We start from the raw sequence: 25,361 nt of genomic DNA on the forward strand, positions 1-25,361 counted from the left end.
CAAACAAAACCCAGTCTGCTGAAATGGTGCTCCCTGCTTCTGTTTAACCCTTCTTAATGAAAATAAAGTAATATGCTAACACACTGATACTATTACACAGAGGCGTTTGTACAAGCCAACTGCCTTTCCTCTTGGCAACCTTTTTATTTTGGTGAAAAAGTGTTTTGCTTGGTTTTAAAAATGAACTTGGGTGTAATCTGATAAGTGAGGAAAGACCAGAAATTTCAGCTTTGATTATAATTCAAAATGAGCAGAAGCCACGAGCTGTTTCTGCCTATTCTTTTTTTTTGTCAGCAGATACACTGTAATTTTTACAAGTGATTACTTAAGAAATGGTCCAGAAATTGGTAATTTGGTAAAAATTAGATTTTGGTATCCATGCGCTGACTTTGTGTGGAAATCAGACCTTGAGGTTCAGACCTTGGAATCTGGAAATTTAGGATGTCAAGGCCTGTCTGGAAGTTCAGGATGATAAATGCTGGAGTGAGTTTTGCTGTTGGAGAAACACACCAGGAGTGTCCTCCGGTGCTGTGCTGGGGTGGCAGGGACCACGTCCCCTGGGCCACCAATGGCCCAAGGAGCTGCAGCTCTGGGGATGCCGGGTGCCCCCAGGCTGGGCGATGCAGCCACAGGGGAACTGTCCTGACATGGACGTGCCGTGGCCACGGCTGTGTCTGACCTCTGGTGCCCGTCGTCGCAGCAGGCTTGTCGGTACAGCTGAGGCTGGCCAGAGGCCCAGGGGTGGCTGTTTGCTGCAGGGTGCCGGAGGCCAGCCTGGAACACCGGTGGCAAGGCGGCCCGGTGTGGACGGTGGCATTGCCCACGGGTGTCGCGGGGCCTCGACAGAGTTCACGGAGTGACATGGATAATCTCCCAGCGAGGGATTAAGCGCTGCAAGCGGCCCGCGTGAGCCCTTCTGAAATGTCACCGGAGCGGTCTGGCTTGACTCCAAAAGCAGGCGGGTGGCGAGTTCGCCACGAGCGGGGGCAAGCCAATGAGCTCTGTCCCACGCCATGCCCCGGAGCTGGCGCTTTTCTCCAGAGGTGCAGGGGCAGCTGTACGAGTATCATACTGGGGGGGCTGTGGGAGGTGGCCTCTGCTCCCAAGTTGTTTCCCTGCAGAAGCTTGAAAAATCCCCCGAAAGTGCTGTGAAGCCACAGCTCTGATGGGAAGAGTGCAGGGAGAGAAACTAGCAATGAAAACATAGCCGATTGCAATCTTCCCAGGCCTCTAGATAAATTGACAGCTGTTAATCAAAGTGTTAATTAAAGAAACTATTAAGAGTGTGTTCATTTTAGCTTGTTTCCCTGAGTGTGCTCATCCGTGTAATTTATAAATCAGAGGGCAAATACATTCCTTGTTACGGCTCTGCGGATGGCTGGCTGTGGGCAGGATGCTCTGTGCCGTTATATCTCCCCTTTGGAGGAAATGCAGGCACAGCCTGGGTGTGTCAAGTGCAGTTGTGTTTTTATTTAAAAGGTTAAACTTGCACAAACATTTTAGTTAGCACATCCTAATTACAGCATCGCTCCATTATTTCAAGGTGAAATGTGAAAAGGCTGGTTTATTTAATTCGAAAGGCATTAGTGTGCAAGCACAGGAGGTTCGTGCCCTCGTTTGACTGTATTAGTGATTTCTGTGAGACTTTGCTGTGCTAATGCTGCAGGAAAATTTTAATTAGCGTGTAGTTAACGTGGTCAGTATTTTTAAACATGAAACCGGTTGTTTCATGACAATTGTGATTGACTAGTGTTAATGAAATAACCTGTAATGATCCTTTTTTATAATTGAAAAATTACTAATGCCTGAAATGCTAAATCAGGATCTGACTTAGAACAAGAAACCAAATTATTTATTCTGCTTTCCTTTCATGTTGAAAATTGAGTATTTATGTTCCAAGAGATTTCAAATTTTGGAAAGTTCCTCGCCTCTTGAAACATCTTTTAAAATTAATTGCAATTCACAGTACCACAGGTTGGCTTCCCATCTTCCTTTTCCATTCTGAAAAAGTTAAAAAATTTTGTCTTAAAAAAACCTCAGAACAGAAAACGAAGTGTTAGCCGTGCAGGCAGAACCCCAGCCTGGATCCCTCCTAGTGTTCTCATTTTTCTGTGAGGTTTTCCTGCAAGTGGGCACTGCCCATAGGTATAAAGGCCTTTGTGCTGTTTGCCATAGGGAAGCACATGAGTTGTGGCGTCTGTAGGGTGTGTGTGGTCGGTACCGTGCATGCAGGGACAGAGCTGAGAGACAGGTAACGTCAGAGATAGTGACGGGAGCTTCCTTCTCAGCTCCCTCAGTCAGCGTTCCCATGTCTCCGCTGTGAGCGTTAACACCTCAGGGAAGAGTTGGGGGCTGTTGTAGTGGGTTAGTTCTGAGTAGACATGTACGTGTTTATCTGTTTTTTTAATCTTACAAAGCTTTTGTATTTTGTGGCAGTGGATGTCAGTAGTCATGCAGTATGTAAGAAAAATATTGGTGCTCAATGGTTTTTTTTCCCCCCCATAGTTTCTTAATGACAAAATCAAAGAATGTGATTTACTTAGCTGACACTACTATTTTTGTGTATATCCTGTGATATTTTATCTTATTCCCCTGCTCAAAACAGAGTCAATTCACTCTTCCTGATCTCTTTTGTACAGAGAGCTTTTCATTTCATGCCTTTTATTATATCCATCTCCAGAACTTAGTTAGCCATAATCCACTTCATATTTTGGGTCACTAACAGCTTTTAAGCAAGTTTTCATTGTCAGCATATTTTATTTTGTATAGGAGCTGCGTCTGACAGTCAACATACAACAACTAAAGTTTGCTACACTTAAAGAAATAGCTACAGGGGGAGACATTAACATTCCTGATTGTGGCGTGAATAGAAGCATTAGCAAGATGAAAGCTAGACGGATATTTGGATATGTGAACTCATCTGAATACGCTGCACAATATTATAATATTATGTGATAAGGTCTTGCAAGGAGTGTTGTTGATGCTGAAGGGGAAGAACATGGTGTTAAAGGTGTAGACATGATTTCTGGGTAGAAAATGGACAGAGAGAAAATCAGAAACTTAGGTGGTGGTTCTTCCTTTAATTGTTTATTCCCATGCTTTCAACACACAATTCTTTATTAAACTTCTGTTTACTCAACTTTTTATTAAACTTTAGAACAATGTGGGGCATTTTTAATTTGCTTTAGGCTTGTTTTTCGAAACTGAAGCTTTTCTTTAATGTCATTCAGGGTAAGCATATATGACACAACCGTTTTCTAGCTATATTTTTGAGGAAGCTGACCCATGCTGCATCTTGGTATGCTGCTGATCTGTATTAGTTACTTTTGTTTGACTTTCTTGTTTATTATCACTTTTCTGAAGTTTATTCCAAATAACAATTTTTAATTTTAAAATAGCAAAAGAATGATTTATTCAATACCTGCTTTTTAATCAGTCAGTGCAGGTATTGTCATGTCATCAACAGGCTACACAGAGATTAGTGCTCATAATGTGGACATTATAATCTCCCCATGGCCCGATTACCATCTAAGACACTCTACTGTCCTTCCATAAGAACTTTGCAATATTTATATTCCAGCGCTTGACAGATTTACAAGACAGTTACTGACCAGAAGAGCCAGGGCCAGTTCCCTGGTGAGAAATCTGTCCTTTCCCCCGCCTCTTGGCAAGTTGGTCAGGAAAGCGTATCAAAAGTCTGATCTTGGATATTATGTCCAAGTCTTTTTGAGATGTTAAAGCTCTTGCATTTGGGTTTACCTGAGCAAAAGCAAAGAGGGGGATGGAGAAGGATGGGGAAAACATCCTCCTCTGGGTGATGAAGCAGGACCACCCCACAGCTGGTCTCCCTGGCTCCATTTTGCTTGTGGTTCTGCTTTGTGAATAATGGAATGTCCTGTCTCGGTCAGTTTTCCTGTGTTGCTCTTGAGAGTTTTCTTGGTCTTCACAGAGCTCTGAATAGCTGAAATAAACCTGATGGGAGCATCTCTAATTCAAGTTCACCACGGCATGAGGGAGCTGTATGACACAGCAAAACCCTAGTCTGTCTGCAGGCTTGGGATGACAGTATGTGTTGGTTGATGCTTCAAAAGTTATTTTGCATCTCTTGGTGGCAAACCCCATGTATTTTAAAGAGGAATTTTGAATCTTGTGGAAATTGATTACAGAACTACTCACGTGCACCAAATACAAGGGGGTTTGAGAAGGGTTAGTAACAAATATGGAAAAATGGGAAATCTAGCTTTAGTAACGTACAGCGTTGTGGAGAGGCAGCAGTGGAGAAAGGGATTTGCTGGAAGGTTGTTTATTGAAATATATTTTAGTGTTGCTATTTTTTGATATGTTCTTAATAACTCTACTGGCAGTCTGCTCCTCACTTTCCTTTCTCGGGTGGTAATCTTGGAGATCAGGGTTGGTGTGCTGGGTCTGGGGCCATTTTGCAGCAGTTAGTGTAGTGGAGATGGCCATTCCTGCTCAGTTAGTGCTGTGCTATTCGAGAATTACAATACCACCCTGGCTACACTTGTAGTTGTACTGTTTTTAAAAGGATCAGTTAAATACCCTAAATTATAGTTATATGATCATGTCCTTTTTGAAGTATGGTTTTATAGTATTAAAGTTGGCATTCAGAATCTTTCTAGCGAAAATAATCTTTCCACTCCTCCCTGTTCTTTTCAATGGCAGCAAGAAAACTGTGACCCTCTTTACACAGAATTTCATGGTTCTTTAACGTATTTTGCACAGTGATCACTTGAGAGTGGGTTTTGATTCTTGAATGTAAATCTCTAGGAAAATTATAAACATATGTATTTAGAAATCAGACGTTGAGTAACTGGTTTCACAGTTTTAAAAGTAGACAGTGCTTCTCTATAACTGCTGTAACGAAATGAGCAAAATAATAATAGCTACCATTTGCATTCTGTTTCTGTTCAGATGGATGTGGTTTAGCAAACTCAGAATACCTCTTGGGAGTTGAGTAAATAGTTTCCTAACATTTACATTTGAATATTTGTAAACTTCAGAAACTTCAAAAAGTGGCACAACCTAATGCAGCTCGGTGAGGCTGGGGAAGACGAAAGCCAGCAATCCTTCTCAGAGAATGTTTCCCAATTCTCAACTTTGCTCTCATTTCCTATGTTAAGTGCTCTGGTAAACCTGCTTTTAAAAACACACTAAAGTGAAAGTTGAGCTAAAAATCTTTCAGTCTAGGACTTATGGACTGACAGGAAGTAGGTTATGTGAAACTTTTAGTTGACTATTACAAAAACATCATTCAGAATGATCAGTGACTTTTGGTTGCATTGAAGTTTGGATTTCATGAGGAAGATAAGTGTGCTGGACCATCATAAACATCCAGATATGTTTTATTTACATGTCTTAAATAAGTGTGAATTACTGTGGAGGGGTTTGGGAACTGTAGTGATACACTGAAACCCAAATATTTGTATATAGGAGAGCTTTTGGGTTCTGAATTGAGCCTTTGTAACCAAAGCATATCTTTTTAAAAAAAAAAAAGTTGTGAGTTTTCATAATAAATCAGTGCACCATAGTTAAGGCACAGCCGGATTTGATATGCTTCTTAGGGAGACTTGTAGTGGGTGTTTTGGAGGTGATTGACAAGGGAATGGTGCAGGAATTCATACCTGGAACATTGGGGCCTTCGTCTTGAGAACTGGACAGCAGAGTGGGAAGTACACACATGAATGCTGCTGTTAAACAAAGATGCAGAAAACAGACGACATGTAAAGCTTACTGGTGATACAGCCCTCATTTGAGAAGTAAAAATATCCTAGGAACTGACTTAAGTTTGGACCATACTCAGTCATCAATTAGAAATGTCTTGACATATATGTTTTATTTGACTGTAGGCTTCAACAAAGGATTTTCTAAGAGGAAGATGATTTTCTGAGTTCTCACTGTGGAAGAGCATAAATGTTTCACGGCACTTACCAGCCTGAAGCCTCCACAAATTGCTTTATGTGAAAGAAAATTTTAAAAATCATCGATCTCTATAGTTATGTTTTGCTCTGTAATGTATGACTTCAACTCAAATTCTATCTTTTGTCCTTAGGAAGGTGATTTTATCTTCTTGGGTATTAACCACCTCAATGTAAGACTGTCTTTGAAGAATGCTGTAGAATGTATGCAGTAAGGTGTAATGTAAAATCATATAAACCAGCACATTTTATATCTCTGCTAGGCAAAGCAAACCTGTTAACATACCAAGTTGTAGAGGTGAACTCTGGGCTTTAAAATATACTCTTCAAAATTATCTAGGTATTGCATTTCAGTGGATTTTTGAGAAGAGACACATTTTAAGTAAAGTTTTGTCGTTGTAGCTTGACAGCCTCTTACCACCAACTGTATCTACACAGACAATAGAAATATCCTGTACTGCAGATGCACTGAATATTTTTAAATTGAGGAAGTGCAGGACATAAGGTTGTATTGGAATTGCTAAGTTGACCGTAGTCTGTATAAAAGATATTGTATAAACCTATTTCTTAGATAAATAGTTTATACCTGTTACAATTTATAATCTTGAATAACTCTGGTCAAGATAAGACAGACCATTGTGGTCAGTGTAAATACGTAACACAAAGTAATGCTTACGTATGTGCCACCCTGACTTGCGTTGGTATGCTGCAATATAAAATGATACACTTTCTTTTCTTCCCTTTCTCATTTGCCGAAGTGTTACTTTTCTGTGAATGGAATGCCATAAGCATACATGACTATCTGTCAGATTCTCTTTGTGGTTTTGCTAACACTGAGTGATAAACAATAATATCAGCTGCCAGTTGCGAAGCAATGTTTTTTTTTATGAAATAGTAAGAATTTTCTCTAGAGACATGACAGATTGTACTGGTGCCAATCAAGCCTTGGCAGCCTGTCATACTGATAGCTTGGACTCCATAAATATTCTTTTCTGTAACTTTCTTGCTGGAATGAAAAATATAACTTTGTTTAGATGCTATCTGTTTAGCTAAGAGTATAAGTTTAAACACCACACAATGGAAGATGGAGTGACCTCATCCTGATTTACAGCGCAAACAGAGCTGATGGGATGATTAAAGGAACACAGTGGAAGATTAAGGCAGAATCCTTGGTATCTAGGCCCGGTGATTAGAGCAGGATAATGAAGCAGCAATAAGAGAGTGAGCAGCAGATCAAGATCCCGCACAGGCGATTGCTCCCAAGCAGCTGCGGGCTGCCAGCGTGGCATCAAAGGAAGAGTAATTTGCCTGCTATGCCCATGATTGTTTTAGCTCAGGTGTTTATCCTGTGAAATCCTCATGGATCTAACTTTTTTCTTTTTTCTTTGTCATGGTGAGGTCAGAGTGGTGGTAGATCGGAGCACAACACAGGTATTTGGGGTAGAGCCACAAAAGGAATTTTAGTTGGTTGCTGAGTAAAATCTGGAGCTACGGTGAGGTGCCCTTCCACAGCAGTGTGTTCTCCTGTCATGTCATGGATCTGATCCTTCTGGAGAAATTAGAAGATCAATTAATCCAGAAATGTAGTAGTCATACTGCCAGAAAATGAATTTTATCCTCAGATAAAAGATGTTTTTAATATGACTGTATTAAATGATTGCTCAAACGACAAGTCAAGCAATAGCTCAGTATAATGGGGAAAAGAAGTTTGCATTAGGTTGCATTTTTATCATGCTTATACTTTAGGTGAGATGGATATATGAAATAATAATTACTTAGTTACCTGTTTGCTTTGTTTCAGTATACACAGTTAATTCTGTAGTCTGAATGATACTCTCACACCTAGGCTAACCTATGTTAAAACTGAATGTTAACTGAAGTTGCAGTGCATTTCACCAAACTAAACTTGTGTGTGTTTCAATGGATGTGCTTCAGTTTTCATGACGGCTCTGCTAGCACTGACACAGGTCAGTCTGACTTTTTGCCCCGTACTTACGTAAGAAGTCAGTATTAAAAAAACAGGTTTATGAAATTTGATCTGTACATCTCATATTTGCTGCCCAAAGCTATTAATTGATGCTCAGAGAGAATGAACAGCACAAAACACTTCCTAGATTTTGGGAACTAAGTGTAGACCTGGGAGGAACATTTTGAAAAATTGGAAGAGTATTGTTACTCTTTCATTAAGCATACAGCAAAGAAAGTAACATTTTATGAAAACCAGACCATTTTTCTCTATAAAAGAATATTTTATTTTATATAGAAATAAAGTTACTGATTAGTTCAAGTGTTTACCCATTGATGGAAAAATAAGTTGTAGCCAAACATGGTAGAGAAGCTTTCTTTTTTTTTTCTTTTACCTTTTTTTTTTCTTCCCCTTCCAGGTTACTTTTTTGCATTTTGTCAGGAATTATTGCATGTTTAGTAGGAAATATACAATGGAAAACAAGATTTTAAACCCAAGACAATTGGCAACCAGACTAAGGGCCAAATGAAGCTGTTTCATTTATTTATTTATTTTTAAAAAGCTCTTAAAGAGATTTAAATTAGCAATATCCATTTTATCAGGAAGTACTGTGTGCTTTGGCAGTATGTGTATATAATTCTTACTCCACCAGCACAGTCCAGTAGCACACAAACTATCACTGTGTTTTCCCAAATTGATAGTTCACAGCTATCCTAGTCATGAAGCCTTTGGTGGGATGCCATCTCTTTTCACAGCTTTCTAACTCTATACAGCCTTTCTCCTTAGGGTCACAAATACGCTATATAAATGCAAAGATATTTAGGGAGGAGTTTATTTGTTAAGATTTAGTATTAAGTACAGCTTTCACTTGAGGTCAGATTCTACCCACTGCTGTGGGATCAAAGATGACTTTCAGATCTTTTTGTCCAAAGCCAGAACTTTCATTTCTCTCATATTTAAAAAACAAAACCCTACCAAACAACAATGCCATGCCCTGCCCCCCCCCCCCCTCCGCCCCATCATCCCAATTTTAGAGTTTAGAACCATATTACACAGGTGCAGTATTTGAAATATCACTTTGTGTTGCAAAAGCAGTCATGACATTAAAAATTGGTTTTCTTTCAAGATTTATGTGAAGGGAAGGGACATGAGTGCTAACTTTTAAAATTCAGAAGCTGAACACCTGCAGATAATTGTATTTTTAAATGTTTTCAGGCTGAGTCAGAGTTAATGGTGAATGGGAACTGTATAAGATTGGCAGATGATTAGTCAAATTTATCATTATAATATGCTTAGCATAATAAGCATGGTGGTCTTGATTATTCAGTGACAGTTTGTGTAGTAATTTTTCCATTAAAAGACTATGTCAGTCTGTCAATAAATACATTCATTAGATCAAGTATGCCATGCTTAAAACATGTCTGATCTCAAAAATAATATTAGCTTTCTCCAATAAGACATCAGTAGTATTCAGATGGTTTACAAAACAGACCTTAAGCTGATTTCACTTAAAAACATGAATTTTATAAAAAGACTGAAACGTTATATATAATCATATGGTAGTAGGAGCCTTATTTCTACTTTTATGTAAGTCAACACAAAACAGGTCTAAGCAGGTTATGAAAAATTAGCTGAAAATTCTTACGTTGTTGCTAAACTACACAAGTCGTGGTTACTTACAGGAGTGAGTGAAGGTTTCACAGACTTACAGTGTTATAATGTCTCTTTGAGAAATTGTCCCAAACTTCTAGAAAAAATCATTTGGCTTTTTTTTTTTTTTTTGTGCGTGTGTGTTCCAAATCATATGTCTGTAGGATGGGAATTCTCTCACAAGTAGACTGTAATCTTGACGTATGATCAGCTGTTAGCCTTAGTTCTCTTAGGTCAACTTTTTTGATTATCAGCAGCTTAAAACACCTTTTATATTAACTTGTTTGAGACTGGTGCTATGAAACACTAATGCAAATAGTAGTCAGTGACATCTCAGTTTAGTATGAGAACAGTACCAGTTAAAGCTCCCAGAAAAAAAAGGGTTTGTATAATTTGGGTTAATAGCTGAGATTAATATTTTGTCTAGTTTATTCCTAATGATGGGATGCAAGGAGGCACTCGTGGCTTATTTCTACTCCTTTTCTCTGCTCATCTGCCTGGTTTTCTCCAAGAAACACCCCCCCAAAAAGAAAAAAAAATCAACAAAAAACCCCCCACAAACTCCCAAAGATTGCATTAGTCATCCACTGGTTTATTAGAGATTATTTGTAACTGTGATAAGAACTTGGACTTTGAATTTTCTAAATATATAGAAGGTGGAAGAGTATTGAGCAATTTTTCTCATTATCTCAGAGTAATCTCACAGGGTGTAGCATCACTGGAACTAATGGCCCTCAAATAGTATCTTATCAGAGCTGCTCGGGGATTCTTGCCATTGCTATAAAAAGACATTTGGCAATAAGCAGTATATCATATTCGAAGCACAGGCGTTTACTAGAACAGAAATATGCTGACGTACTTCACTTACAAGTTCTTCAATGGCATCTGGATCTAGAAAACTAAGTAGACTATTTTGAACATCACAGATAAACTAGTCATTTTAAATACTATAATTTTAAAGCAGTCGTTTCTTGAGGCGGGTGATAGGTTGTGGCATTTGTTGTGTGTTTCTGTTGGGCACTTCACCTGACCTTTCAGACCTTTTTGGTAAATAATAATTTAAAACTGATGACTTTCGCAGAAGGTTCGTTAGGTAGTTTGCACCCATTTTGCATTTCAACACATCACTTGGTTTAGTTTCAGAGATAACTTCTTGAGTGGATTTTCCTAGTCTAAGATCTATGCTTTTTAATTTTTTTCCCTTGAGCTAAAGAACACATTTAAAAAGCTGCTTCCCCACCTCTGTAAGAAATTAGCTTGCCAGGTGTTAGGCTCCTATGTTTTCCTCTTGCACTGCTGGAGCAGCTTGACTTTTCTCTCCTAGTTATTGTTGTTGCATTCTGTAACAGTCTTGCTTGCAGGAGCTGTGCAGCAGGTGATGTACCTGGTGACATTGGTGCAGGGTTGGTGCTGTCATGTTTGGTGGCTTCCAGCTACAAATGGAGTCCTGGTTGGTCATCGTGAGTGGCATATGATTGCTGTATTTAGGATTCAGGGAAAAATGGATTATATATTTAAATTTTCCAGAGCATTAGACTTCTGTACAGGTTGTGCTGGACTTGACTTTCACTCTTGGCTGTAGTAACTTCATGAGTAGCCTGCTGCTTTCATAGTTTAAGTAAATTTAAGTCAAAATCTGTAAACCAATCCTGGGATTGATCAGTGATGGATTTGGGCACCTTTAACAATACTTGGCTGAGTATTAACCGCTGTCAAGAAGAAAGGTGCCTTTCTGCTCCCTCCATGGACCTGCTGATTCTTGGTGTTCTCTTAGATCTGTCTAAGACATGTCTCTTAAGCAGGTGTTGATTACACAGATCATCGAGGAATTGCAGGTGTCCCAGTATCAGTCCAGCAAGCGGTTAATGTAGGCAGAGCTGGGTACTCCCTGAAGCTGTCAGGTGTTTTGTGACTGAGAATTCATTGTTTCAAAGAACTACCTTTCTAATATACACTATTTTAACCAAAATGGTGCTAGAAATATATTAATATTAATGGTTTAATGTTAATTATTTCTTTTCCAACATATTCATTGATGGAACCTGACCACTCTTAATTCAAATGTTCAGATATTGTACCTTTTTTTTTTTTTCTAGAAGAATATCAGTTGATCCTTTTGATGATGTTTCTAAATAGAAATCCTCCCCAAACTGGTCTTACTGTGAGGAAAAAAAAAAAAAAAAGAGAGAAAACAAAACAAAAAAACACCCCAAAACCCAACATAGGTCACGTATGTCAATACTTGAGCTGGTGTTCTCAGGCGTGTTCCACGCTGAAGGTCTAATAGACCATACCAAAAGGTTGTAATGAAGTGAAATTTAAAATGATGATTCCAATATAATTTTGATCATTAGGAGAGATATTTACTGATATTTGTTATCCTTTGAGGAAACCTGGTATTTCAGCTTGCTTGGCCTGAGGACAGGGGTGTCTCTGCTTTGTGTGTCTGAGTTCTAGGTTTGATTCTCACTTTCTTGTTCTTTAAGGTAGAAAGAGAATGGGGAGTGTTATTAAAAGCTAAGCTTTAGTGGCTGAGGAACGTAGCTCTCAAAGTTAAAAGAGACTCCTGTAACTGACTGGGGACCAGCAATGAGTGGAGGGAGCCTCATGGATTACAGTGAAGCTTGACTCCTCTATGCTCTGTGTGTGGTAGGGGACCTCCAAGCCAATAAAGGGAAAATGTTAATGGAGTAAATGACAACATGAAGTATTTAAGAATTGTTTCTCTATGGGAGCTTAAACCCCCTTTTTTTCTTCCTTTTCAGAAAGAAGACACAGCTCCTCCAGCAAGCCACCTTTGACTCCTCCCTCCTCTTCAGTATTTTCCCTCATTTCATCTTTCCCTTCAAAAAACAAAGGTAGCAGTGGAAGTGGGAGCAATCGTTCGTCCAGTGGAGGTACTAGTGCATCATCATCAAATTCCAAGTTGTTGAAATCACCCAAAGACAAGCTGCAGATCAGCGGAAACAACAGGTTAATGCATTCGGTACAGCATAGCAAAGTTCCCCATGATAAAATGTGAGTATGTGTTTTGACGAAGAATTAAACGTTACTACTTGCATAGGCACTGCTATATTGTAGAATTTCATTTGGTTTCTGAGGGTTTTTGGTTTAAGGGATAATAATTTTAAACTCCTCCAGATCTTTTGCAGCAGCCTAGTCTAAGATTATAGATAATACTTAACGACTGTGTTGAACAAGAACTGTTCAAAGCTGCATCTTAAATCACTATAAATAAAGGTTGTTTTACAAGGGGCTCTTAGTTCTTTGATCTAATCTGCATACTTTGATCATAAGTGAGTTGTAGCTCTGATTTGGGTGATTTTTGACCTGCACACATGAGATTGCAGAACTGATAATATAATTTACTGTCAGAACGGAGCATTTCTCACTGGACATAACAGGCCCATTCCAGTTGCTTTGGTGATATGTTGTACCTGTGAAGTCAAATAACAGTTTCTGAAGTCCCTGATGACTCTGAAATACTTAGAAAGAAATGGGGACAGAAAAGATTATGGACATCATAAAAAATGTGAAAATAAAAAAGACAAGAAAACTGAGAATAAAGGAGGAAGGTCTACATTTGCATTGTGAATAGATCAGATTATCGTTAAGTAACAACATATTTTTAGGTATTTTTTATAATTTCTGACTATAATTTTCAATCCCCCACCCCCCCTTTTTTTTTTTCTTTCATAAATAATAGTATGACTCCATCTGTCAAAGTGGAAAAAATTCATCCAAAGATAGATGGTGCCCAACTGAAAGCTGCTGTTGGTCCAACTTGTTCTACTACTGTGAGTTCCTCAATAAAGACTGGCCTTAATTGTCCCTCAATACCAAAGCCACCCTTGCCTTCCCCTGGACAGATACTGAATGGTAAAGGTCTTCTCTCTGTGCCTCCATTTTTGGAAAAGAAATCTGAAGAAAATACAAATAATAGGAAATTTTTACATAAAAGATTGTCAGGTAATTGTGTTTTATTGCTATATTCCTCTTAGTAGTGTATCTCTAGAAATACATATATAGAATATATAGAAATAAGTTTCAGAAGTAAATTAAACACTTTTATAAAACTGTAACTTATAATTGGATACATCTTATATATTAGAATTTAAATCTATAACTTGACATACTCTTAAAAGGACACAAACAACTTGAAATGTGACTGTTGTTTTCAGAAACCATACAGATTTCAAAAGACCAGTCAGTTCTTACAGTTTTAAAATTATGCTCTTTTACTGTCTTTGAAGATTTTCTTTTCCTTCTTTCTATATGGAAGGTCCGAATGTACATAGAAAGAGGAACAGCTAGTGCCTCAAACTCAACCGTGTAAACCCAGTCTGTTCTTTGCACTTTTTAAACGCAATAACTTTGGGTGTTAGTAAACTGGTAAAAAAGTTCTTAACACCAAAGCCAACAACAAAAAACCCCCCATTTGTTTGTCACTGTTCATATTGACGGTGACCTTTAATCCTGACATGTAGGATCTGTTCCTGCTTCGGGGTCCCTTACAGCTGTGCCTTTCTCCATTCTGTTTGTAGACAAGATCTGTATTTCAGCACACCGTAAACCTGCTGAGAATGTAGAAAATGTTATTTGTAGTTGTGCATTTTTATTTATACATTTGCCTGTGTTACATTTGAAAACAGTTTTCAAGCTGGTTAATTTTTATAATGAAAATAAATATTAGTATTTTAAAATGTCTTAACTTTTCAATACGGTGTATCCTTGACAGAGAGAGAATTTGATCCTGATATATACTGTGGTGTCATTGATGTGGAAACCAGGAAACCTTGTACTAGGTCTTTGACATGCAAGGTAGGATATCTTAACCACAATAAGATTATGTAAAGTTTTATTAAATTTTCTGAGGAATATGATGGAAATCAGAAAACTACAAATTTTTGCTGTCAGTATTTACCACTGTAAATGGTACTTCTGAAAACATGTTGCCCAGAACCAAGAAGGAATTGTTTTTGAAGTTCAGTTATTTATTCAGTAACATACTTTTTGATGTAACCTGAAGATTTGTATTTTTGTATAAACCCATTAAACATGGATGTTGATGTGGGACAGATTATGTTATTCCACATGTAGGTAGCGGAGGGCCAGCATCATGTTCTTTTTGAGGATAACCTTTGAGTCATAGATCATGAATTTTAAAATTCCTCATAAGCATTAACAGTATTTGTTTATGCAGGATTTAGGTAAATCAAGCACCTCTCACACCCCCTCCTTTTCCCCCAGCAGAGTCTGCAGTAGATATTTAGGAGGTATTTGTGTAAATGTTAATGCTGCTTGACGTTCCACTACAGCCAACTCAGAACTGAGTCTTCTGAAAAAGCCACAGGGTATGCCTAGAGGTTAAAATCTAAATGAAACATTCTGTAAAAAGTTTTGATCAAATGAAATGTGTCCTCTGGCTCAAAAATCTCGGGGACAGAGAGGTATCACTTAGTCCCAAGGAACCAAAAATCCAGATCCCATGCAATTGTGTAATATTTAGCTACTTTCCTGCAAAGCAGCTAAACTGTCAGTAGGGGAAGCATCTGGTAAATAAACCACCTACAGAACAAAGGTAAATGAAGATGGTACTAATGACCCAGAGGAACTGAACTTGAACACATTGCCCTTTTGGAATTACAGGGGGGGAGGCAATTGTTTTTCTAATAGAGGAGGGAAAAGCTTCAAGATGTTACAAGAGATCTAAGCACATCAAAGGTGTAAAGAGAAAGAAAGTAAAAACTTTTCTCAGCAATTCCTTATATTAAATCTACTCATAAAATATTTTTTAGAATTGCTGTTTGTGTCTGAATTATGTGATAATTTTTACCTGCTAAAATGAACCCAGTCAAACCTTTTATGCAGGAAAGGTATTGGATGTCACTTTGACAATTCAAAAAATAACTTCCATCTATTTCACTTTACCTAGAATTTATGCCATATATACACATAAACATCTTACTATGTGTAGCATTCAGGACACTCAACATCCTTTGAGTCTCTGACGGGATTCTGCTGTATTTTTTTTGCATTTCTTAATATCTATTTGATTACATTAGTTTTCAAGGAATATATTAGTATATGGAAGGAAGCAAAGTATTTTTATAAATACATTTTATGTCTCCCATTAAAAGTCTGATTTAGGCATTATTATGTTAAATATAATATTTTCGTAAGTGAAAGTAAATTTTAGTATTTTTGGTTGTGGGCTAGTTGGCAATTAAAACACCAGTGTGAAAAAGATTTTCAATTCTGGTCTTATAAGAAGTTTAAAAGAATTAAAAAAGAAACTGGCAGTTTCTTTTTTTAAAAATAAATTTGAGAGAAGTCTTTTACTCATTTGCTGTTTTTCATTATTTTGTATCAGACAGAGATATAGTCATCCACCACGCAATTTTAAAGTTTGTTTTCTAAGTCATTCTTCCATTTGTTTACTAAACCATAAGTGCGATGATTTTCTCTGTTAGAGCTCTAGACATGTGTTTTGAGTGTTTGATTTCCACAGATCTGATAGCCTGGGATTAATGATTGATTTATTCATGCTTTTGCAGACACATTCCTTAACCCAGCGGAGGGCTGTACAGGGTCGAAGAAAACGATTTGATGTGTTATTAGCCGAGCACAAAAGCAAAACCAGGGAAAAGGAACTTCTTCGACATTCGGATCATCATCAGCAGATGCCCCCTCTCAGGGAACCACATCCCTCACCTACTAAAACTTCCCAGGAGCTGCACCAAAATTCTCATGGAGTTACTCTTACAGAATCAAAGCCTTTATTACCTAATAAACCCAAACCTCACCCCCCCAGTCTTCCAAGGTAAGGAAAATCTGCATGTCCAACGGTACGAAATTAATACTGGTAGCTTCATCAGGTGGATTTTGAAAGAGCAGTATGGATCTGTTGGATGGGGCAGTATTTTTGCTCTAGGCCTGGTGACTCTCTGTCTGCAGTTAGCAATTACATGGTGAGCTGTAACTCCTAGCGAGGAGGGTTTGGTGTTTGAAACAGTAAAAGCTGACTTGCATCACTGAAAGCACTGCAGCAATGGTTGGGCAATGCTGCTTTTCCAGGGGTGCCATACCTCCTGTCCTTCCTCCTGGTCATGTGTTATGAGACTATAGAAAATATCACAAATCGGTTAATGTAGATTTCCTTCTGTCAGTAATGGTAAACGCTTAAGCTTGGAATTTTTAGCTAGATTTGGTTCAATAACACGTTTCCTGCTTGCCTTGCCCAGGCCTCCAGGCTGTCCAGCCCAGCACAGTGGAAATGCCCCCAGTGAGTCTCCTTCTGTCCATGAGTCCCCGCACCCTCCCTTGCCTGCAGCTGAGCCAGCATCTCGGTTATCCAGTGATGAGGGAGAATGTGATGAAAAAGAAGAGCCTGTTGAAAAACTGGATTGTCATTATTCAGGTCATCATCCTCAACCAGCCGCTGTACGTTTTAAGTAAAAGTTAACTTTGGTCTCTTGCTGGCTCTGAACTTGTAAACAGATTACTTGGGGGGTTTAAGGGTAGTGTTCTATTGGGTATGTGATTTATTTTTTTTCCTAGATTTTAAAAAAATTATTTTGTTGTCTACAAGACAGTGAAGGTTTAACTGTAATTATAAAAGTGCTAAAGAAATACGTTTGGAGCTCACCCAAAAAAAAAAAAAAAAAAATCAAAATGTCAAAATACTGAAGATGAAATTGGTAACTGTTCTAAAGGGTTGTGGTTTTGGAATGAGGACATATAAACAGTGCCTTTCTGGTGACATTTGGTTATTGGACTTTCACACACACACATTTTTTTTAATCACTGTGCCAGTCATTACACTGAAGGTAACAGTAATGTGTTAATATTTAAAACTTAACAAAAGCTAGTTAGTCTTACTACAGACACAAACCTTATTGCCTAGCTGTGTATCAGATTATCTCCCTTTTTTTTTTAAACAGACAAGATAAAGATAGCTGATAGTCCTCAGAAACAGATGTTACATTGTATATATTATATTTTTGTACACACACAAACATGTACTACTGTCCTTCCCTGTTTGATCAGAGGGATTCAAATTTGACCACTGCTTTTGGCCATAAGTATGGGAGCGTCAGATGGGAAGAAAATGATTCCAGTAAACCAAGGCCAAAAATTTAAAATACTTGTTATATAGGAATAAAAATTCTAATTCATACTTTATTCTTGACTTAAACATCTAAAAGCATATTCATTTAGCAATATTTATTTATAATCTAGTGCATTGTTATTTAGAGTTGTTACTGGAAGTAGAAAATGCTAATAAAAATCTGTCTTTCCAGTTTTGCACATTTGGTAGTCGGCAAATTGGAAGAGGTTATTACGTGTTTGACAAGCGGTGGAACCATATTCGATGTGCACTTGACTTCATGTTAGAGAAGCATCTTAATTCACAGATGTGGAAGTGAGTAGAAGTGAAAGAGTTCTTACTCTTCTTGGTATTTGTAGAAATACGTGTAGCATGTGATTCTAGTTAAAGAACGGTAATCTCACGTTCAGATTAATGGGATCAAAGGTTGATAGTTTATGTTTTATATTTTTTGGAACAATTACTATTAATAATAAAATATTTTAGTGGTGTAGCATTATTAGACTGGGTGTTATTCTGAAGAACAGTAGCTACGTGGGTTTTTGTTTTTCTGTTCACCTGCAGGAAAATTCCTCCAGCATCTAGTAACACAGCTTCAGTTCGTGCACCACATCGGACAAACTTGATGCCTGCTTCACAGTACGGTGTCAGTGCAGCAGGTTTCCTCTTACCCACCACGGTTATGTCATCGCCAGCATTGGTATCTCCTTCCTGTGTGTCTCTGAATAATAAATCGGTACCATCACATGGAACAACACTAAATGCCAATCCTGCTACTTTGGGTGCAGTGGATCCTGTCTGCAGTATGCAATCAAGACAAGTGTCTTCATCCCCTTCAACACCTACAGTGCTTTCCTCTGTACCTTCACCTATGCCCAGCAAACCTCAGAAAATGAAATCCAGCAAATCTTTTAAACCTAAGGAATCTTCTGCTGGCAGTGGCACCTGTAACAGTACCGGCAGCGTCAGTAGCAGCGGCGGCTCAGGAAAGAAGCGTAAAAACAGTTCCGCACTGCTAGCACCTTCTCATTCCACAGAGTCCTTTAGAAAAAACTGTGTGGTTAACTCTGGAAACTCTGGGACCTCCTATCATCCATCCGTGACAGCTTCGTCCCACAGCGTTGGCCTCAACTGTATGACTAGCAAAGCTAACTCCGTTAGCCTCAAACATGACCAATCAGGGAGGGGTCCTCCGACTGGAAGCCCTGCAGAATCGATAAAGAGAATGAGTGTGATGATGAACAGCAGCGACTCCACGCTCTCCTTAGGGCCGTTTGTTCATCAGTCCAGCGAGCTGACTGTAAATTCACACAGCAGTTTTTCACATTCGCATACTTCCCTTGACAAATTAATAGGAAAGAAAAGAAAGTGCTCACCTGGTTCAAGCAGCATAAACAGCAGCAGCAGCAGCAGCAAATCAAACAAAGTTGCCAAATTGACATCGGTGAACAATGTTCATGCAAAACACACTGGTGCAATCCCAGGGACGCAAGGACTGATGAACAATTCTCTTTTTCATCAGGTATGAAATTTTGTCTTGAGCTAAGCCAATATGAACACGCCTCTTCACATGCTTATATTACCTGTGTTTTCTTAATTATTAGATAGCCAATTCCAGATCTTATTCAAGTAAAAGATAGTTCTCCTATTTGTCCACTACACATTTTGAGTGTTTTTATAGTGCATTTACACAAGATTTTTATAAACACTCTCATAAAGTGTAGCTTTTTTTAAGTAAGCTTAAATATGCCATAGCAAGTTCCTTTAAATTTTGCCTGTGAATTGCTCTCAGATGAAATTCAGGCCTCACATTTTAAAAGAATAATTTTAAAAATAAATCTTGCCAGCCATGGAACTGAGCTGCATGTCTCAGCCTGACTTCTTGTTTCTGTGTCAGTAATAAACATTCTACAGAGTGGAACATAATGATGCTGGTAAGAGAACTGTGATACTGTGATAAAATAAGCCTATTATCCCAAGGTGTCATTGACTGACTTCTTAGTAATAACAAGATTAAATGTTATAAATAAGATACAGACCTTTTTAGTTGGTAAAGCAAACAGATTTACTCTAAAGGAAGCAGATCTCATGAATATGTAAGATCCCATTAAAAAAATTAGTTTGGATTTTTGTTTTTTAAACAAATTGCACTGAGAAAGTAGTGTATTGGGAGAGAAAGTTCTAGGTAAGTTAGGATGAGATCTAATTTAGAAACTGGTAGCTCAGCCTTCTTGATAATACTGTTCAAATTTACTTGGAGGATCGCTTGGAGAGGTAAAAATAATTTGGTACAGCTGGAGGAGAGTTTAGAAGATCAAATTTTAGGGAGCAGCTAACTACTTTTTTCAGGATTAAAAACCAAAAAAATCTTTTTGTTTCCTCTGGTGCTAATAACCTGAAATCTGTGTACCTGGAGAACTAGGAGGTCAGTAAGTTCTTTTTCAGAATGGTTTCTTGATTTTCAGTTTCAGCTATAGAGGAAGATTTTTCACAATTATGTTGTGTTTACTGTAAAAAAAAAAAAAAAAAAAAGCATTCAGATGGCTGAATTTATTTTTGGACTTTCCTAATACTTGCTGTTTCACCTATGCAATATAAATAAAGGAGAAATATTATTTGAGTGAATTAAGGAAGGAAATAATGTCTGAAACCATTATAACTGTAAAGAGCTTTAGCTTGAGGATTGTCAAGTCTCACAGAAGGCAATTGCGTGTTAGTGGTGTCGCATTGTACCTGCTCATTCTCCCTGAAATACGCTCTTGTTAGCCAGGAAATGTCTTTTAAAGGCATCTGCTGTAACAGCCTGCCTCACTCATCCTTCTCTTTCTTCTGCTTGCTCAAAAGCCAAAGGCCCGTCCCTGATAGCTGAATGCACCGTGGTGAGAAACGAACTGGACAATTTTCACTACAAGCAAAACCTCCATCTGGATTTCTGGACTCCAAGATGCCTTGAGTTTTCCCAACTTCCCATGGTCCTCAGGTGTGGAAATCTACTGGACTGTCACTTAAACAAGGAATTTCCCTGAAGCCATGTCTGTAGCAGCGAATATACTAGAAATGGACACTGGATGAAGTTCAGCCACATAATTGCTCTTATCAGTGTTAACGGTGGTCTGGACTGTTTGCTACAAATCTGTGAGATTTTACTTACAGGAGTACATCATCTTGCCACTATTTGACATAGATTGGCTGGGCAAACGAATGTTTTCTGGGGGGAAATAAACGTTACTGTGGACTTATTTTTATACTGATGGTGTCTTTTGTAGGTGATAGCGAACCAGACAGACACCCTCAATGGAGAGGACCCCGTGACGAGGGGGAAAAATGTGTGAGGCACAATGGAAAGAAGCCCTCAAGAAGGGAATATGGCTTTAGTGTTTTTATAGCAATGTTCCTTTAATGGAATACAAAAATAGCACAATTCAAAAAATAGTCTGTGTTTTGCCCAGCCTTTTGCAAGTAATTTGGGATAAGAAGCTATCAGGAGTTTAAAAATAAAAACCCGACAAAAAAACAGAAAAACTTGTTTGAGGCCATCGCTCAGAAAACAAGTATAAAATGTCATACTTGCATGATACAAAACCTATTTTCTATTCTTTCGAATAAGATTTAATTGCAGAAGAAATTAAAAGTTAATTTTGTTTTTAAAAAAATCCAAAAACATCAGACAAAGGCAAGTAACCTCTAAAACTGTATGCCCAAAGAACATATTTATTGATCTATACTGTATACTATAGGCCTTTGTTATTTAAAATAAATATAAATTGCAACTGTATTGGTTAAATTAGGCTGGATTTGCCTTCCAGCCAGTAAAAATAGCCCTTTTAAAATTAAGTATTTAAAGTATTTAAATATTTTCTAAAAAAAATAAGTCAGTTTCTTTATGCCTTGTTTGTATAACTAAACATTAACATGTTACGCTTTCAACCACTCAGATTTTTTTTCAAAATTCTGGAAAAAATGCCAATTTGACAGCAGAGTCCACCATAAAGCGCAGATGTGTGCATCAGTCACCCACGCCTACCAAGGCTTTATGAATAAAGGGGGCTTTTACCCAGTTTTATATAGTCCAGTCAGTTTTTATGAAATATTTTGTCTTGCTTCAAAACACCTCAAAAATGAATTCCGCTAAAGGGCTGCTTGTATTATGATTTGATTCGTCTGGATGTTTTTAAGATTTTTTAACATCAGGTAAAGTCTCAAAATTGACTAAGCTTTTATTAAGCGGGCAAAGCAAAAGAAAACAAATTCCTAACCAAGAAGATATTTTTTTCTGCCTTAAAAGGGCACCAGCTATTGCTGAGAAGAGACAATCTGAGCCTGTCTAATTGTTCGCATAGCCCAGCCTTCTCCCCTGTTCTGGTGGCAAGTAGTACATCAGGGAATCCAAAGCCACTCTGAGTAGCAGTTGCTAAGTTGTTTACCTAACGATGCTTTCAGTTTGACCTGAACTTGCTACGAAATCATTGTTATACAGCAAAACAACAAGAAGCCTCTATGCAGACACTTTAGCTTTGAATTGATACAAAAGATCACATTGAGAAAGCAACGTACTAGAGACACTTATTATGCAAACTTTTAAAAAAAAAAAAAAAAAAAAAAGAAAACTTTTCAGGAACAAAAGGATTCGTATTTAATAAGATGCCCCGTTGAAAGGATTGTTAGAACTGCAATTGGTTTAACGGAAAGGGAACCAAAGCGATATCCACAAAGAGAAATCAAAGTGTATTAAATCCTGCACCGTTTGGAGTGAAATCCACGCTCTGATGAAGTCCCTGGGGCAGAGCTTCCACTTCAGGATAGTGTCAGTCACAAGTGCAATTTGACTCTTGATAGACACAAAGGTAAAGGAAACAAAAAAATTTGGCAAGATTGAACGCTAGCGAGTTTGTGATCGAACTCTCCTCTGTTTTTTTAAGGTTCTGTTGATCTGAAAGCATAATGGCAAATTCGTGCTCCTCCGATAGTGTGCAGACGTGTTCAAAAGTGAATTCCTGGTCACTGCTCGTACAGAGCCAGTGTCTGCGCGGTCACCAGCGCCGTGTGGGTTTCAGCCATTGGGAGTAAAGACTTAGAACATCGTAAATTCTGTCTGCCCTTGAGCATAGACCTGCTTAAATATTATGTTTTAGGTCTTGATTTATAAGCAGAACATTGTTCCTGAAGCTTTTATTGTCACGTAGTTCTTACTGTAAATAATTAAGGAAGCTTAAAATTAATTTTCCTTGCAAAATTGAATTTGCAGTGGCTGGGTTGTTTCTAGACAGATTTTGGTATTAATTTAAGAGATACAGTTTTTATAGTCTTTCCAACTTCTCGTTATGACTCCTGCAGTTTTCTTAACCTAAAAAATTGCTGCAATGATGAACAAAGAATTATACAAGAAAAAAAACATACTTTTGTATCTTTATTTTGGAATTTCTTGTTCTATTATAAATATTGAAGTATCCCTATTTCAGAAGACATATTTTGTTAATTGATTGTACATATTTAAATATGTATTTTTGCACAGGTCTTTTTTTCTTATATCCAGTTTTGGTACAATTGAGATCATCTAGTATTTATTTATTAATTAATTAAAAAAAAAAAAGCAAATACCTTTTTATAATTTGAAGTGGTTCACTGCCAAGCCAATAGTTAACATGCCTACTTTGCAACTTAAGGGATGCCTCCGTTTTGTGAAAGCTGTGTCCCTTTTCATGTCTTGGGAGTGGATACACGCAAACTATTGCCCGGGTCCTGCGGTCGGGTTCTGCCGCAGGAACCCGAGCGCAGGATTGGAGCCGGAGTGGTCGATACGGCATTGCTAATCAGTTGCCTGATTCCCAGAAGACTACATTTAGTTAAGTGACACACTGCTTCTCTTTTTTTAGTGTTCGTGTGCGTGTGTGTGCGTGCGCATTTGTGTGGGTCTCATGTGGTTTAAAACTAACGGAAAAACTGAAAGTGCCTGATAAAACTAGTTTTAAGCTTGGACTGTTTAGACAGCGTCTCCTTAAAAGACTTGAATGTTCAGTTGAAATTTTGGAGCTTGCTTTTTCCACCTATATATAATATATGTGTGCGTATATATATGTATGTGTGCGTGTATATATATATACACATACATATATATATATTTTCTGAAATTAATGAGATGGGTTGACAAAAAAAAAAGTGAATGATGCTGGTAACTTTTGTAAAATCTTTTCATTAGAATACCTTGTGTTGGAACAATCCCACCGATAACTTCTATTTAATATAAAGCCAAGGGTTTGAAATATGGTTTTAACCAGCAGTTTATTTAACTGTCTTATTCTGGGGAGGGAGGGGGGCCAGTATTCATGAATTAAATAATTTAGAAAATGTTCAAAATAGTTGGTATTCCAGGAAAACAAAACCCCCAAGTACGTACCTCTTAAAACTATTAAGAAATAAAGATGTGATTTCCAAATGACACTTCTAAGGCAGTTGTCTTCCTGTAAGAGTTCTCTTGCCAAGGAATCTCTCTCATCTTTCACTCATTCTGTCCTGGAGGAGGGAATTGGGCTTAGAAAGATTCTTAAATGTTTCACTGTTCAGCAGAAAATAATCATTTTTACCTTTTGTGCAAGATATTTTACGTTTTAAAGATAATTTTAAAATGAGCACTACATAATGTCAATGTGAATGTAGGCCTTGAAAGCATCTTGCTCGGTGTTGAGCCTGGTTCTAAAAGCAATCTCCTGTGTAAAATGTGTGAATAGTTTGATAATTTGTATACATAATCAAGAGCATCTGATCAGCTGAACTCTGTGTTGGCTGCTGTATAGTACATGAACAAATGTCATGGGATAGAAAAATTACTTTGGATATTTAAAAGAAAAATAAATATATAGTCTATTTGTTTTGTAACAAGTTTCTGTAAATAAAATAATTTATACTATTTATAAGAAAAAGTTGTGCTTTGCTTCATGAAAAAAATTAGTTTGTTGAACAAACATGTTACTAAACAAGGCAATAAAATTAGGACTTTTCAATAAATGAGGTTGGTTGCATGGAATACATTATATGTTTCTGCTTCATTATAAAATCATTCACCATTAAAGGAAAACATTATCTGTATCGGTGCCTATGTGAACTAATTTCAGCGAATTGGATGTGGTCAAATTCTGTCGTTGTACCTCAGCGTTGCGAGAGCGGCTGCAGGGTCAGCCTGGTAGGATCCTGACAGCCTACAGGGTTCTGGTACCCGTTTTTGAGAGGTGCCTGTAATCAACTCTGCAGTATTTTTTCCTGTGCGAAGGACGTTTTGTTATTTAAGGTTCATGCTTTATATTGTTTTCCAAATAGAATAACGAGCAGCAGCTTTTACAGCCCCAAATGTGGTTATGTTGAATGGTGACGATTTCTTACTTTTTTGGAAGGGGAAAAAAAAAATAAATATCTGTGTTTTCACAGTTTAAAGAGCCAGTGTGTGAATTCAACAGGTTAAATACTCTTGCAAGGCTTTTCTCTGCATGTGACTCGGGACTCACATGTGGTCGATGATTTCTGAGGAGCTATTGGTAAAATTCCTGTTTGTGGGAGTGGAATTGAGTTACATCCATGTCAATGCTTCCCTTTCTTTCTCCTTTTTCTGTTACAACAGTATGAACAAAGCTTTCTTTAGTATTTGGACTAAATTCTACAGGATATAAATGGGTGGTCAGCCAGCAAGCAGGTTGTACTTTGCCTTTTT

The 25,361-nt window shown here is 37.8% G+C and overlaps 1 protein-coding gene across 4 annotated transcripts in view; it reads left to right on the top strand.

Annotated features, from left to right (window-relative positions):
* The window catches only part of ATXN7 (ataxin 7), an 89,280-nt gene extending 64,275 nt beyond the window's left edge, over positions 1–25,005 (top strand). For all 4 annotated transcript variants that reach the window (XM_074913883.1, XM_074913887.1, XM_074913884.1 and 1 more), the window contains 8 exons: positions 12,318–12,570; positions 13,259–13,521; positions 14,291–14,373; positions 16,110–16,375; positions 16,797–16,995; positions 17,856–17,977; positions 18,227–19,184; positions 20,507–25,005. In XM_074913883.1, the coding sequence (XP_074769984.1) occupies positions 12,318–12,570; positions 13,259–13,521; positions 14,291–14,373; positions 16,110–16,375; positions 16,797–16,995; positions 17,856–17,977; positions 18,227–19,184; positions 20,507–20,524 (2,162 nt within the window). In that variant the 3' untranslated portion in view covers positions 20,525–25,005. The remainder of the gene's footprint in view (positions 1–12,317; positions 12,571–13,258; positions 13,522–14,290; positions 14,374–16,109; positions 16,376–16,796; positions 16,996–17,855; positions 17,978–18,226; positions 19,185–20,506) is intronic.
* The last annotated feature ends 356 nt before the right edge of the window (positions 25,006–25,361 follow it).

This window comes from Athene noctua, chromosome 10 (genome assembly GCF_965140245.1).
Source record: "Athene noctua chromosome 10, bAthNoc1.hap1.1, whole genome shotgun sequence".
Taxonomy (NCBI): domain Eukaryota; kingdom Metazoa; phylum Chordata; class Aves; order Strigiformes; family Strigidae; genus Athene; species Athene noctua.